At 35.7% G+C, this 14,694-nt stretch overlaps 1 protein-coding gene across 1 annotated transcript; it reads left to right on the top strand.

Moving 5' to 3' along the window:
- Positions 1 to 2,648: 2,648 nt before the first annotated feature.
- On the top strand, positions 2,649 to 13,319 carry FAM133B (family with sequence similarity 133 member B). Its single transcript, XM_010175645.1, has 10 exons — positions 2,649 to 2,740; positions 3,436 to 3,514; positions 5,733 to 5,807; positions 5,981 to 6,013; positions 6,428 to 6,496; positions 7,098 to 7,193; positions 8,418 to 8,465; positions 10,142 to 10,237; positions 11,047 to 11,091; positions 11,986 to 13,319. The coding sequence occupies exons 1-10, from the start codon at positions 2,649 to 2,651 to the stop codon at positions 12,070 to 12,072; spliced, it is 720 nt and encodes a 239-aa protein (XP_010173947.1). The 3' UTR covers positions 12,073 to 13,319.
- The last annotated feature ends 1,375 nt before the right edge of the window (positions 13,320 to 14,694 follow it).

The following is a 14,694-nucleotide window of genomic DNA, read 5'->3' as shown; positions in this document are numbered from 1 at the left end:
TTATTTATTCTTAGTTGTCTTTTAATAGGACAGTTGGGATGCACCTACCAATGCCAGCAAATCTTTATATTCATCTATAAGGTTCATTATGCCATGATGGCTGCTAGTAAAGATGAGTTATAATATAGGACCCTTTGATTATCTTCTGTGATTGTAGAGCTTTCCACCTGTTAATTCTTTCTCATGTCCCTTCCTAAATACGCCATTGTTTTGACTATTCGGAGGTGGAAAATAAATTTGGTTTTCTCACATCTGCAAGGCAGTAGCAGTTTGTGTTGCTTGTGCAGAGAACCTGGGCTGACTGAAGGTCCCTTATGCTTTTCATGAGCGTGAAAGCTATACAACAAATACCTTTTAATAACTGCTTGAGCAAACTGCCAAAAGAAGAAAACGAATGTACAGACAAGCACTTCCTTTATTGAGAGTGTAGTGCTGTGCTCTGGCTAGTGACATGCAGTTTGGCAAAGTAGTGTAAATATTTCTAAGAAATGTTTATTGGCAAAGTAATTCCTCATAAATAAACCTGTTGGAAATTATAAGAACATCTTTTTTAAGACATAAATTTCCTAATCATGGAATATAGCGCAGTATTCAGTTGTGTGCTTGCTGTCAGGATGTTAAAGTAAGACACTGAATGGAGGAAGCTTCCTAGTTAGTAATCTGGAGTCTGTCTGCAGTAGTAGGAAACCAACATTTGACATTTGCAGCCTCTTCTGCAGGTAGACAGTTTTGTTAGGGGATGGCGAGGTGCTCATTTCAGGTTAGCTTAGGTAAGAAAGTAGCTAATTTCAATTTAAGAGCAACCTTTTTTTAGGAATAATTATTATGTAAGAAGCTAGAGCTTTCAGATATAAATTCTTTAATGGCAACCAAAAAGATTTGACTCACTGGAGTAAGCCCAGTTGTTAATTACATTTCTGTTGTCTTCTCTAGTGGATCTAATATGTTTAAATTCCCTTTGTTTAATGAAAACAGTGTTCAAATACTGCTTTCCTGTATTGCTAAAGGAACTTCTTTTCCACTCAAAGCTGAATTCAAATGCAAAATTTTTACTCATTTGTAGTTTTAGAATATAATCAAACGCTAGAGTTAATGTGAATACATATCTTTAAGTGCTAAACTACTTGAGTGTATGCATCTGCTTGGCTACAAAAGAAGGTGCCAAGCTGAGATTAAATTAGTCTAAATTGGCGTGCCTCAGTGTTTACTTGCCAGTGTTAGTTAGGCTTTTTGTGTGAATTAAAGCAACTAAACAAAGCCCCAAGAAATGGCAGCAAATGTTACCCTTAGAGGTGCAAAGTCAACTTGAGTTGAAAAATGGTCCACTCAAAAGAGTTCTCTGATTGCTTCAGTGTGGTCCAGCTGATGGACCACGAGCCAAACTCAGTGTGGGGAGTGCTTCCCTCCGACCCACTGCCCCTTCCCAGCCAGAGACTGGAGTCCCTCTTCCAGGGCTAAATGTAGCTCCAAGAGCTGAAGGCCACCAGCCTGCTCACAGTCCAGTCCAGAAACCTGGTGTTGCTGTGGCCACTGCTGCTGTTGTGGGGGGAACAGGAGGGGAGGCAGCAGATGCTGCTTTTGACAGCTTTCACACATCATCATTTGCCGTGTATGTGAGATTCTGAATGCTTACCTTACGGCCTGATAAAAAGCAGTGTTGGACATGTAAGAGCTACCCATATGGTTGAATCTACAAAATTTTTCACTCTTAAAAAAATTATCTCAAACTGGACAACCAAAACTAGCCATTGACTATTTGATTTTTTCCCTCATCTCCAAACTGTGGACAGTAGGAACACTGTGTGTTATGTTTTGCAAAAGTAAATTGTGAAGTGTTGGGATGACATAGTGATAAAAGCCCATGAGATAAGGGGGTATATGTGCGTCTCTTTCGCATTAGCAGAATATTATTAGCATTTTTAAAAAAGATCCAATAATTGTTTGTTACGTTAGAGTTTTTCCATTAACTGCTGAGGTGGATTATGGATTCTAAGTTTTAAATTAATCTTTTGTAACCTATTTAGAGTGAATATGAAGAGGGTGCATGGGTTGAAAGACAGAATGCCGCATAACATTGTTTGGGGGGTTTTGTTTGTTTGTTTTTAAATATTTTTTTTCCTCCATAAAATAGCCCTAAGTCACAGAATTTTCATACGTGCATAACTGTAGCAGAGCACCACTGCTTGCTTGTTTGGTGTTACAGCAAGAAACTTTATGCAGAATTTGTTGAATCTACTATCATCAATTTTGAGTGAAACTTCAAAGGCATAAGATTCATTGTCCCAGAGAGTAAGAGTTGAAATTTAATTACATTTAACGTATCCTAGGGAAGAATATTTCAGCAGTTGCGATACCGTACTCAGTTTGCAAAATCATTGCTCAGCGAGGTGAATTATTGTAAGGAACATGGTCTCTTGGTAGGTGAGTTCTTTCTGCCACAGTATAACTTAAACTGAAGCACTTACCTGAGTCTTTCTGCCAGACCGAATCAACTTGGTTTAGTTAAATATTCTGTATTTTTAGAAACAAGTCAAAATTATTTTTTAATGAGTGAAAGTTTGTGTGAAGAACAAAAAGGACAGATTTTGGTATCCTAGCACAGCTGATGAATTTTATATTTTTTCTGCTGTTTCATATTCAAGGCTTATATGAATCCCATAGCTATGGCCAGAGCACGAGGTCCTGCCCAAACTTCGGGACCAACAATACAAGACTACTTGAACAGGCCAAGACCAACATGGTAAGGGGCAATACTTGTCTGCCCTTCTGACCTCTTGGGTGAAAGATTTGTTCCTTCTTACTAAGATGACACAGTTGCCTACTTCCCCTCCAGAATGCACATTAATACATTTTGAAAGATTCCTTGTCTCTGTTTAAGGTGTTCTTTTATAAATATGGATTCAATCTCATCTTTTTAAAACAATAGTATTTCATTTTGAAAGGCATATTTCTCCTTTGTCTTTAAATGTTTTGGCAACAGTTTCTCAGAAGAGAAAAACATTGGTTATTTTACCTCTTTCACAAATCCTATTACCTAAAGCCTGCAGATATATTTAATTTTTAAACAAAGTAATCTGTAGTAAAACAGTTTGCTGGTATAATCTTAGAGCACAGTTTATCCTACCCAACAAAATCATCACTTTGAGGTATTATCAACAACTTACTTTGCATTCAGTCCAGTTTGCCTCCTCTCACTAAGACATTAGTGACAATTTACCTAATTGCAGTTAACTTTAGGTCTCTCAGAGGGATTTCACTACTGTACTTAAGTTATTAGGGTTAGGTTACCATACACACAACATCTAAGATGCTTTCATTCTTCTTTCTGTTGGAAGTTCAGCCAAAGTTAACCTTCAAAAAACCCTACAAAAAGTTAGACACTGAAGAAGTATGGTTAATTGTGAAAATTGTGTTCTTTCATTCTTTTTTATGTAGGGAAGAAGTGAAAGAGCAACTAGAAAAGAAAAAGAAAGGATCCAGGGCTTTGGCTGAGTTTGAAGAAAAGATGAACGAGGTTGGTAATGTTACTACTACGCTAATACTTGATTCTTCTTATCTCATATGCTAATTTTCCTCCATTATCATTAACAGCACCAAATACCCATAATATTTCACTTCATTCAAGCTTTTAATGAGTAAATGTTTTGTTTCATTCGTATTGGAAGTTAAGGTTACCACTTAACCAATGAAAAGCAACTCTCATTTTAGAGAAACACTATATAAAAACTTTTTTTTGCTGCTGAATAAAACCTGAACTTTTCATAAATGTAAATATAGTGATACAAATTCATATGTTTATATTTAATACATGAAACTTGTGTATTTTCCAGTATGGTAAACCAAAGTTTGTTGTGCTAATCTTCACTTGTATAAGGTCACACAATCCAAATATATTGGAAAGAGGTGTATTACTGGAAACAGACATCTTTGGCAAGGAATGCATACATAGTATTAATACAGGAGAAGGCACAAAAAATGGCCTTCAGTATGCAGATAGAACTATAAAGCACTTCTTTCTCTCTCATCCTAAGCCAATTACATTCCATGCTGGTTCCCTACCATAAATGCAAGCTGTTCTGGTGCTTGTGTTCAGTACCTACTGGAGAACAGCATGATATAAGAAAGTTTCACATATAACTTCTCTTGTATACATAGGAAAAAGTTAGTATACAATGAATTTAACTGTTCCTGTTCTTTCTTGGGTTCTGGTATCTTGAGATAAGCTTTAAGCAGTAGTCTTCATTGTTGTGTGTGAGTTTCTGGTTGAAGTAGATTCTGCTCCTCCCTTACTGGAAGGGCATAGTATCCATAGTACTCTTGCTATGCCTTTCCTGTCTAAGAAGTTATGCCACTATTTGGAGGATCATGGGGTGCTGTTCTGAGAGGATCAGTTGTTCTGCACTCTGTGAGTTTTAGCTTGGTGAGTTTGGTTTAGTATTTTATCATACTCCTTTCCTGCTTTTATCTTTGCTTTACTGTGAAATAATTGAAACTGGCACAGATAGAAGATAACAACAACCTTTCAGTAGGGCAGAAGGATAGGGAGGGTGCAAGGAATCGTTAAATGGCCATGAGTTCTTCCTGATGTTCCTAAGAACAAATCTCTGAACGATTGAAAAGATTACAAGTCTCTGAATGAGGTGCTATCTATGCTATTTTATTGGCCGATGTTGTGCTTTTTTGTTTAAAACATAACACTAGCACAACCTTAAAATAATTTAAAGAGAACACCTGCCTAATAAAGCACAGGCTGTTGTTAAGTGGCCCCTCAGGTACCTCTGGGTAGCTGGTATGTCAAAGTGCAGACCCCACTGCAGTACTGCCTAGATGCTACCTCGGAACGTGGAAACACGTTATGCACAGCACTGTATCTTGACTGATCTGCCATGTCTCTGAGCAGCACTGTTGTGCTAGTTCACAGTATGCTGACTTGGGGATCTGTGTATCATATTGCATTGCACAGGTATGATCTTACTTAATTCCTGATATTTCTGTCCCTTCAGCACAGTATGTGGGTTATCATTGTTTTGCCAATATGATACCAGTACAGCTTCAATGTGAGGGAAGGGAGAGTCAGCATAATAATAACAGTAAAGAAAGAAGTGCATGATGTGTCTAGCACAGGAAGCAGGAACAGCACAGATTGACTCTAGCAGCCTTTCATTTTGATGGGGGCGGGTTGGGTGTCTTGGAGCTCTTGAGACGTGGATTTTAGGTAGACTTAGAGAGTTTGTGAGGGATTGAAAAGGAGGAATGAGAGGAGACTTTTATCCATGCAATGTGCTTGGCCTAACAAACATAAGAGCCCAGAACAAACACTAGAGACACCCATACATTGAAGAAGGGCCAGGAGAATTTCTCTTTAAATTCTTCTTAAGGTGATTTTGAAACTTAAACAAAATAATAATATTTCTGGTCAGGTGCCCTAGCTTTCTGAAGTGCTCTAGGAAGAGCACTGTGATACAAAACCAAAAATATCAAAGTTGATGACCTTCCAAGATAAATAACAATCTGTTAAACCCAAACAACTTGAACATTAAGCTGTGAACTAACGTAGTACTTTGATTAATCTTAATCTTCAGTAAAATCAAATGCATTATAGACTTGGTTAGCATTAGATGTTACTTATTTTCTGGCTTTGGTGAAAAACTAGATAATGTCAGGTAGAGGACAAGATTTCAAAAAAATGGAATGACACTCATGTCACTGTTTCTGTTTGGCTTTGTTTTCAGAATTGGAGGAAAGAACTGGAAAAACACAGGGAGAAATTACTGGGTGGAAACGAGAGTTCCTCCAAAAAGAAAGAGGTAAGTTATTTTCAGTTTCATACAGCCTGTTTTTGGAATTCGATTTCTCATTGATGCTGCCAATACAGAATGTCATAAATACATTTTAAAAGCCAGCATCAAAGTACATAAACCTAAATGCATGACAAAAGACCATGATGCCAAAGTAACATTTGTTTTATTCTATTTTTAAGAAAAAGAAAAAGGAAAAGAAGAAATCTAATAGGGTGAGCAAAATTTTCAGTTTTCTGAGTCTTTTTGCTTTGAAGTTGTTCCTATTAGTCATTTAAGTACTCTTGGAAAGAGAGAGTATAGCTGTAATTTTGAATTTAGCTGTTAGATTGACTGATCTCTGTCTGAGAGAGGTGGCTTACATTCTGTACAAGGAGAATTTTACGTCTGCTTAAAGGGAGGAAAACAGCATTATTAAACAGATATTATTAAATGAAAAATGTACAAGTCACTTTTTACAGTTTTATTTAAGAAAATCTATGTAAGACCAGTTTCTTGGAAGTAAAATTTCATTGATAATACTTTGCAAGTAAAGAGATTTTAAAGGAAGTGTTTGGATGAACTTTTGACTATTTGCCAGACAAAATGCTGCATCTCACAAGCTTCACTTTTTGTTGTGTTTGGTCAAGTTGTCTTCATCTTCCTCTTCTTCATCAAGCTCTGATTCTTCCAGCAGCTCATCTGATTCAGAAGATGAGGTAAGAAATAACTTACTAGAATCTAACATATTTAGTTCATGAGACTTATTTAACACAGATTTTTTGGTAATATATTTTAGAATATTGTTTGAGGGTTTGCATAAAACTATTTAGTTTTTATGCATTTGGTACATACAATAAAGTTGTGAATTTTAGATATATATTTGTTCAAGAATTTCTTTATGAACAGTGTAAATATTGAGTGGCTGGCTTGTAAACTGGATGCATTTCTGTTTTAACATTGAATTGTATGCTTTTTCAATAGAATCCCCACCTAATCATAAAGATGCAAACACACTATTTTTACTTTTTAGCAAAAATCTTTGTTACAGATAATTAGATTCTACAGCACACATCTAAATAATAAACAGAATCTAGAGAACCTGGATTTTTCACCAGTTTACATTTTTTCAATGCAGAAGAGTTATGAAGGTCGTCTGCTAAAAGAATCAATTGTAGCATACTTTATTCTTCAAGAGAACATGATAATATGTAGGAATTTGGTGTTCCCTATTCTTCACATTTAATGTAGGTCTTTAATTCTAATGTGAATAAATTCAGGGCTGTGTTTTTCTTTTTTTCCTACAATATTTGTGGACAGGATAAAAAGCAAGGGAAGAAAAGAAGGAAAAAGAAGTATCGCTCCTCACGGAAATCTTCAACAAGCTCAACTTCTGAATCTGAGTCAGACAGCAAGGTGAATATGCAGATGTGTTGCCCTTGGCAAGTTTTCTTGATCTGTGTTATAAAGACATAAACATTTCTGACTTTCGCATACCAATATTCTTTTTATCTTCCGAATTTAGAGCCATGCATTCTTACTGTAGCTTAGCTGCACTTGTATCTCTTCCCGATGCAATCGTGAATCTACCTCACTGGCCACAATGTCTGTCAAAAATAATTTGATCTTTATAAAATTAACATCCTTTATTCCAGCATTTTTTAGTTGTTTCACTGAATTCAGATATATGCAGCTTTTGTGCTGTTCAAATGGTTAGTTTTAATACTACATTGACACTTAAAAAAATAAAATGTGAAATTCTTGTGAATGTGCTATTTAATTGAATGCCATCTGGGAAAACACAAATATTGCAAGATATCAGTGGCCAGAATATTGCCTTTCTAAATATCTGTGCACTGAGTAGTTTCCTGTTGGAGAACTGAGCCTTTCCCAAATACATATTAAATTGAGGGTGTCTTTTTCCTTTTCCGAAAGTAGAGCAGTGTGGGTACTTGAGGCCGACTGAGTGAACAGAATTGTGGCGAAGATCTATGAGGCAATTTGTTCTGTTATGTTAGCATTTTTTTTGTGTTACAGTGGATGGTAACTGTACTCCTTGCCTAATTATTAATAATACAGTGAGTTAAGATTCTGTGTGTAGACTTTACCACAGGAGTACCTAATTCAATGTGGTATAAATTGTGATGAATCACTGTTTGCATACATCTATGAATTTGTGCTAATGGGAGTTTGAAAACTTCTGCTGCATAAGAGATGCCCTTACTGCTGAAATTGGAAGGCAGAAAACTCTGTCGAAATACCTGCTGAACCCCTGCCTGATCAGCAGAGATGGGCATGGATAGAGAATAAAGACTCCAGACTGTTTTATGTTAGACATATGTTATATGTGGTTATGGTAGTGATAGCTGGTATACTTTCCAGAGGCTTTCTATGTGTACTGCAAGTACTCTGTTACCTGAATTCATACGGACCTTTTCACACAGCTGGTTCAGAAAATTAGCAGCTGCATCAAAGTTACACTGTTTTCATGTTTTTTCCTGTTAACTGCAAGACAGAAAGAACAACTTTGAAGAACAACCTTCAATAGACAGAAAAAGACAATGGGTCAGACTACTTCTGGGATTTCAACCTTTTTCTTGAAATAATTTTGTCATGGTTTATGTTTTTCTTTCTATTTAGGACAGCACAAAAAAGAAAAGGTCAAAGGAAGATTATGAAAAAGAGAAGGTATTTTTGTTCTTGAAATACTTGTATCAGAACTGCATTTTACATACATAATAGAGCGCTCTCTCTGTCTCTCTGGTTTTTTAAATTTTTTTTTTAAATAGTGAATGCCTCAATTTACCCTTACAGAAATTTTCTGTCCAAAACTCCAAAGTCAGAAGGTATTCAGTACCCCCAGTTTGAGGTAGACTTTTAGTTGGGTTCAACTCCTGTTTTAGTAATTGTTCTTAGTGGAAACTGCTGGATCTGTATGAATATAAATGCAAAAAGTATTTAATCTGCCATAGGAGATCAGCTGCATTCCAATATTTTGGGTTTTATCTTGAGCAGTCACATTGAGCTAAAAATATGTGATGATGTGATGATATTTCAGTGGTATGCCTGGTAGGATTAAGGAACATCAAGTAGAGGATATATTTATCTAAATGTAGTCATAATTATAAATACTGTACTTATGACAGCTTTGAAAAATTGCAGAGAGAAATGTACTAGCTTAAGAAAAATTACCTTATTCTGTCTTTTCTATGAGAATGAAAACCCTCTCTCCTCTCTACCCATCTTCTACCATATGAGTAGACTAAATATACTTTCAGAGTCCACCCTAGTCTTACTTTCCAGTTACCTTTCTTATCACATCAGCCTCTACTTCTCCAGTCAACAGTATTGACTTACAACTTAAAAATTCTCCATTGCATAAGGCAAATGGGTTGACATTTTTTTTGCCTTTGCTGCTGCTTCTTCCATTCCACAGTTTCCATTTCCCACCAACTCCTTTTAACTTCAAGTCAGTTTTCTTCAAAGACCAAGTGTCTACCATAGCCCCTTATTCTTGGTTAAGCTGTAATGCTACTTTCACACATCTTCTGGAAGCAAAGGGTATTTGGGGACTAGAGTTCTTCCCCTTTCTGAAGATGTCCAGTCTCTCAAATGGGCTGCATCATGTGTACTTTTCGTGAGTACTTTTGGGAAAGGATTGAGGTACCTCTAATTAGACTGAATAGCACAGCTGAGATGTGTGATCCCACCTTGCAAAAAAGATAATTAGCAAGAATTTAGAAATTGAATGGAAGAAAGTAGCTTCAGTTTTAGGAACACCTTACCTGGTCAAGAGCAAAGGGGAGGGGTGGGCAGCAGGAAGTAGCTCATCAGAGCAATCTCATGCAGCATCAAAATTTTAAAAATGAAATTTAAATATACTGAGATTGTATATGGAGTGTTGAAGTGCAGCTGGCAAAGGCAGCTTGTCCTGGTTGGACACAAATATAGAGGGAGCTTTTTCTTCTAATTTCATCAACGAAGCAAGAGTCTGAAGCGGCAGTGCCTGTATGCACATATTGAGACATCTTAATTTACTCAGTAGTATTTGAAAGTGGTGAAACATTTTATTTTCAAGTGCTTACTCCTGCATATAATAGATTATATTGTAGTATTCTTCCTCTCACTTTTAGAAAGCTGCTGTATCTTCTTGAAAAGAGAAAGGAATATACAGAAAAATATTACTTCCACTAAAAGTATTTTAACAGTTGGTAGGGTAATTTGTTGATGATGAGTAATTGGTTTAATGTCAACAATATTTAAAAATATTTCACAACTTAGAAATAATATTTCAAAGTTTTAAGCAAAAGTTTTATAAAATTTGAAAGGCCTGACTTAACTCACAAATATATTACTTTGTGTAGGAAGGCAAAAGTCACCACAGGAAGAGGAAGAAAGCCAATCGTGGTGATGGACCTTTATCATCAGAATCCTTGTCAGAATCTGATCAGACAGAGGAGGTCAGTGTGAAACCTCAATTTCAGATGTTATAATGCTTTTAGCTTACTGATTCACATGAGTGAATGAATGAATTAACTTAGATTTACTATATTGTTGAATCTGTTCTGCTCTGTACAGTTGAATTTAACAGTACAGCCCATTGAAAGTTGTTTGTATTTTTCTCTTTAGTAAAAACTTTCAGTAAAATTGTTTAGTACAGCTTCTGTCTCCTGCAAGTCATTTTGAATTCATTTTCTTGGACATTTTCAACTTGTTATGGATATTTTAGACCTCCATGAAATGAGACTAAGTGATTGGTGGGATGTCCTTGACGAGACTTCTCTCTGATGTTTGTGAATAGATTAATAGATTTTAAGATGGCTAAAAATTTTTGGCTCCCTTTTCCAGTGAATTAAAAAATTTTGGACATAATAATCCTACTCTCACCTTGGTGTATATCTACTTGGAGGATTTGTGTTCTTGGAGGATTACAAAGTTTGGCACGGTTCCAATGTGTTGCATTTTTTTCATTAAGAATTGTTATCACATTATTAGTTTAGTAATTTTGCCTTTATATCTCTGCTGTTTCTTATTCTGCTGTGTATTAAAATTAGAGCGTGTTCCCAAATCGGGTCTTTATAGGTTAATGCATATTGTAGAATATAACACAGATAACCAGCATTTCTTCATGTTTTACTGTTCAGTATGTTCTACCACTGTTGTGCCATCATTCATTTATATGCAACAAAAGCTCAAACTTTTCTTCAAAACAGCATTTCCAGAGCTGCTCTCCCATTCCATTTGATTTTCTTTTTTTTTTTTTTTTTAGGTGCAAGCAAAAAAGAAGAAAAACAACGAGGAAAAAGAGAAAACAGCAAGTATCCTTCTTTACTCATACTGTAGTTTTAGGATATAAATACTCTGTACTTGGTTAATTTCCAATTTCACATTTTCCAGTAAATACAGATGTTTAATGATACTCATTACACATTTTCCATGGAACGTGTTTATTTTTTCATAATCATATAAGCTATTTGCCATAAAATTTGTAGTGACTAATTGTGGGATTTTTTTTCTTAGAAGAGCTGTGTATTGAAGTAATATGTATGAAACAAAGCTTTTATACCAAGATTGTTTTGTTTACATAATGTCACACCTATTCAAGAATTCCATTTGAAATTCTGCTTGCAAAAAAGACAGTTTGTATCTCGGCTTCTGTATTACAGTGATCAGGATAACTTCAGGACTGAATCCAGTAGTATTAATTGAGTGTATTCATTTTTACAGTTGAGATCATAATTGTTTTATTTTAAACAAGGTGCAAGTGCTGGAGATTCTAGCCAAGTGTAGTTAACTATTTAATTTTGCATAGCAAATATAAGCACTTACTTTAAAATCTGTAAACATCCTCGCTATTCTCACATATATAAGATGTCACTGCTTATCAAAGCACTTCCTTATTACTTTCTCAGAAACCTATAAAGCACTGAAAATCATTTAAAATACTAGGAAATGTAATAGTGACAGTGATGAGAGGTGTGAAATAGCCAGACCATGATGGAAATAAATTGAAGACTGCTCATAGTAGTGCAAATTACTGGGTGAAATACGAATTTTCTTTTTGTGATTTCTCAGTAGGCTTTTATAGAAATCTCTTTTGAATTGTCTTTGTAAAGATAATTTCCGTGCTCTGTTTTTGCATTAGGAGAATTTAATAGATGGCAATTTTCTCATACAATAACTTCTATTTAATTTTACTGTTTTTTAGGATAAAACAAAAAAGAGAAAGAAGCACAAGAAACATGGCAAAAAGAAGAAAAAGAAGATTGCTGGTTCTAATTCGAATTCGGAATAACATTTTAAAAAAATGAGACTATCAACAGAAGTGCAATGAGTAAAGGAAACTTAAACTGTGAAATGACAGCAAACTTTACCAAACTGCATGAGTTTTCCTGTGTTTTAGAAATATTCCTTATCTTTCAGTAGCCAGCCAGATGCAGCTGTGCTGGGAAAGAGCATTGTTATTGCCTGCTGCTTAATACATGAGGTACAACTTTTATAAAATTCCAGTAAGCAGTGTTAGATGTTTGAAACAGTATGAGATGGTGGTCCAGCTGAGGTGTAAAATATTGGAAAGTAAGAGTTAAACTTTTTAGATAGTAAAAGTAGTCTTTTAAAGCATTAGTAATAGTCTTTATTTGTAAATCAGGACAAATAAAATCCCAAGTTTATCCTGCAGGTTAATATTATACATAAACTATTACAAGCTGGTGTCTGCTAATGGCGTTTACAAAATGGGAAATAATGATAACATTTAAAACGCTGCCTTTGTAGAAATGTTTATGATCTGCCCCATTACCGTCTTTGTGCTTATGAGAAAGGGAATGCTACCATTTTGGCTAACTGAATAGGGTGCCTTTGCCTTTGATTCTTGCAAATCTCTGCTATTTTTAATCCATGCAGCATCTCTGATCCTAGGGAAGCCAGAACTATTGTCAGCAGACTTTTTCTGAATAAGCAGTTCTGGGCTTCTGAGCATGTGCTTCTGCATTAAGCAAGAGCAATGACATTTTGCAGTATAACTGACATTCAAAACCTGAAGATTTTACCTCTGCTTCTTTGAAATAGCGATAGATCTTTGCTAGTAAATATGTGTATTTCATTTATTGTAATTTTGGTTTAGTTGAACACGTCTTGCAAACACTGGTAGCTTTCTTTGCATTATCTTTAGAATTGTTTTGCATGATTTGTACCATTTTTAAATTAATGAAATACAGGTAATAATTTGTTGTAGCCGGTTCTATGAATTACGTTCCACGTACAGAGTTTCATGTATGTATTTAGTTATTCTTATAGTTAAGTTCATTGCTGTATTTAAGTGCACACTTGCTGAAGATATTTAGCATGTAAAAAGCAGGGTTTTGATACCTTAACAGCTTCATATTGAAGCTGATTTTACTCTTAAGCAAGTTTAGTGGCAGGTCTGTTACGTGATGTGTCTTGCTAGATTAAAAAAAAACTACTGCCAGAATCTCATTAAAGATACTGTTTAAACAGTTTGTATTTATATTTTTGTACTTGAGGGCTACAGAATGTTGACCTAAATCATAGAGCTGTTTTACTTTAAATTAGTTGCTTTCAAAATTGAAAAAAAGCTTTTATAAATTAAATGTACACATAAAAAACCCCAAGCAACCATTCAATTTTAGTATTTACATTAAATTCTCATTGTGTCTTCCATTGAAGTACCCATGGCTGGGCCTCCTGTTAGCCTTTAATAACTGCCCATCCATCTCGAGTGGTCAACTATAGATTGTACTCCTGAGCCACCCCTTTTTTTCATTGCACAGGTGCTAACTTAGAATTTACCTCTGTTGCATACAGATGTTTCAAATATTGTATTGCCAAGAATTTCAAGACCTTTCGGACCTGGATTATTAGTCTGCAAACCATAACTAAAAACTGAGGGAGAAAGATGATTTTGTGTTGCCATTCTACAGAGAAATTGACTTCAGGTTAAGTTCTTGGGAAAATACAACCCTTGAGTTGCAGCAGTGTCCCTCTAAACCATAGTAAAAATATTTTGATCAAATATTTTATACTGTTGGGCTTGATGTTACTGATTCTAGACACTGTTCTGTCAGTGAGGTTGAAACAAAGGCAAGATGCAGTAGAACAGTAGGGGATTGGTTTGGGGTTTGTGTTTGGTTTTGTTTGGCTTACTTTCTTTTTAAGTTGTGATGTTGCAGCTTTGATAAAAGAACTTGTAACGAACCATGGCATAAATGCTCTGTCCTGTGTGATACCTTATTTGACTTTCACACAACTACCTGCGACAGAAAGAAATAAAAATGGAAATGAGAGCCCCAGTCTTCCAAATACATAAGCCGGTATGTCATTTTAATTGTCTGAGTAGAACTGTTTGTTCTGGTCAGCTGGGTGTGCCAAAGCTGCGGGCACGCTTTGGAAGTGGCGTAGCCGCTTGAAGGGGCTTCTGGGCTTTGTCAGTTCACAGCAATGCTGCTTTAATACCAACAAGGAAATGTTTCTGTTTCCAATACACCAACAAATACGTTGAGACTCCTTTTGCATCCCCTCTTTTCCTGAAGGAAGAGTAAAGTGTGGTCACAACCCTTCAGCTGTCCCAATTTGTACAGGCCGGGTACGTGAGAAGCTGGGGGGGTTCAGGTGGCAGCAGGCAGCCTACAGGCATGTTCTGCAGTGGAGCGAGGTAGAAAATGAGCAGTGTGAGGATAAAAGTATTGTAATAGATGTCTGTGTTCAGACAGCAGGTGAACAGCGAGCATTGTATGTAGTAAGTACTTTTTAGCCGTTCTTTACAGAAACATTTTTAGAAGTTTGCAATTCAGTCATTTTCTTTTATACAACTGCTATTTTTTTAAGGTGTGATAAAAATTTCTGTTTCTTAGGGATATAGATATATTTATGAGCTGCCGTGTCGCCGACCGGCTCCGCC

This window comes from Antrostomus carolinensis, unplaced genomic scaffold (genome assembly GCF_000700745.2).
Source record: "Antrostomus carolinensis isolate BGI_N321 unplaced genomic scaffold, ASM70074v2 scaffold53219, whole genome shotgun sequence".
Lineage (NCBI taxonomy): Eukaryota > Metazoa > Chordata > Aves > Caprimulgiformes > Caprimulgidae > Antrostomus > Antrostomus carolinensis.
Note: the sequence above shows the minus strand (reverse complement) of the source record. Positions and strands in the feature narration are given on the sequence as shown.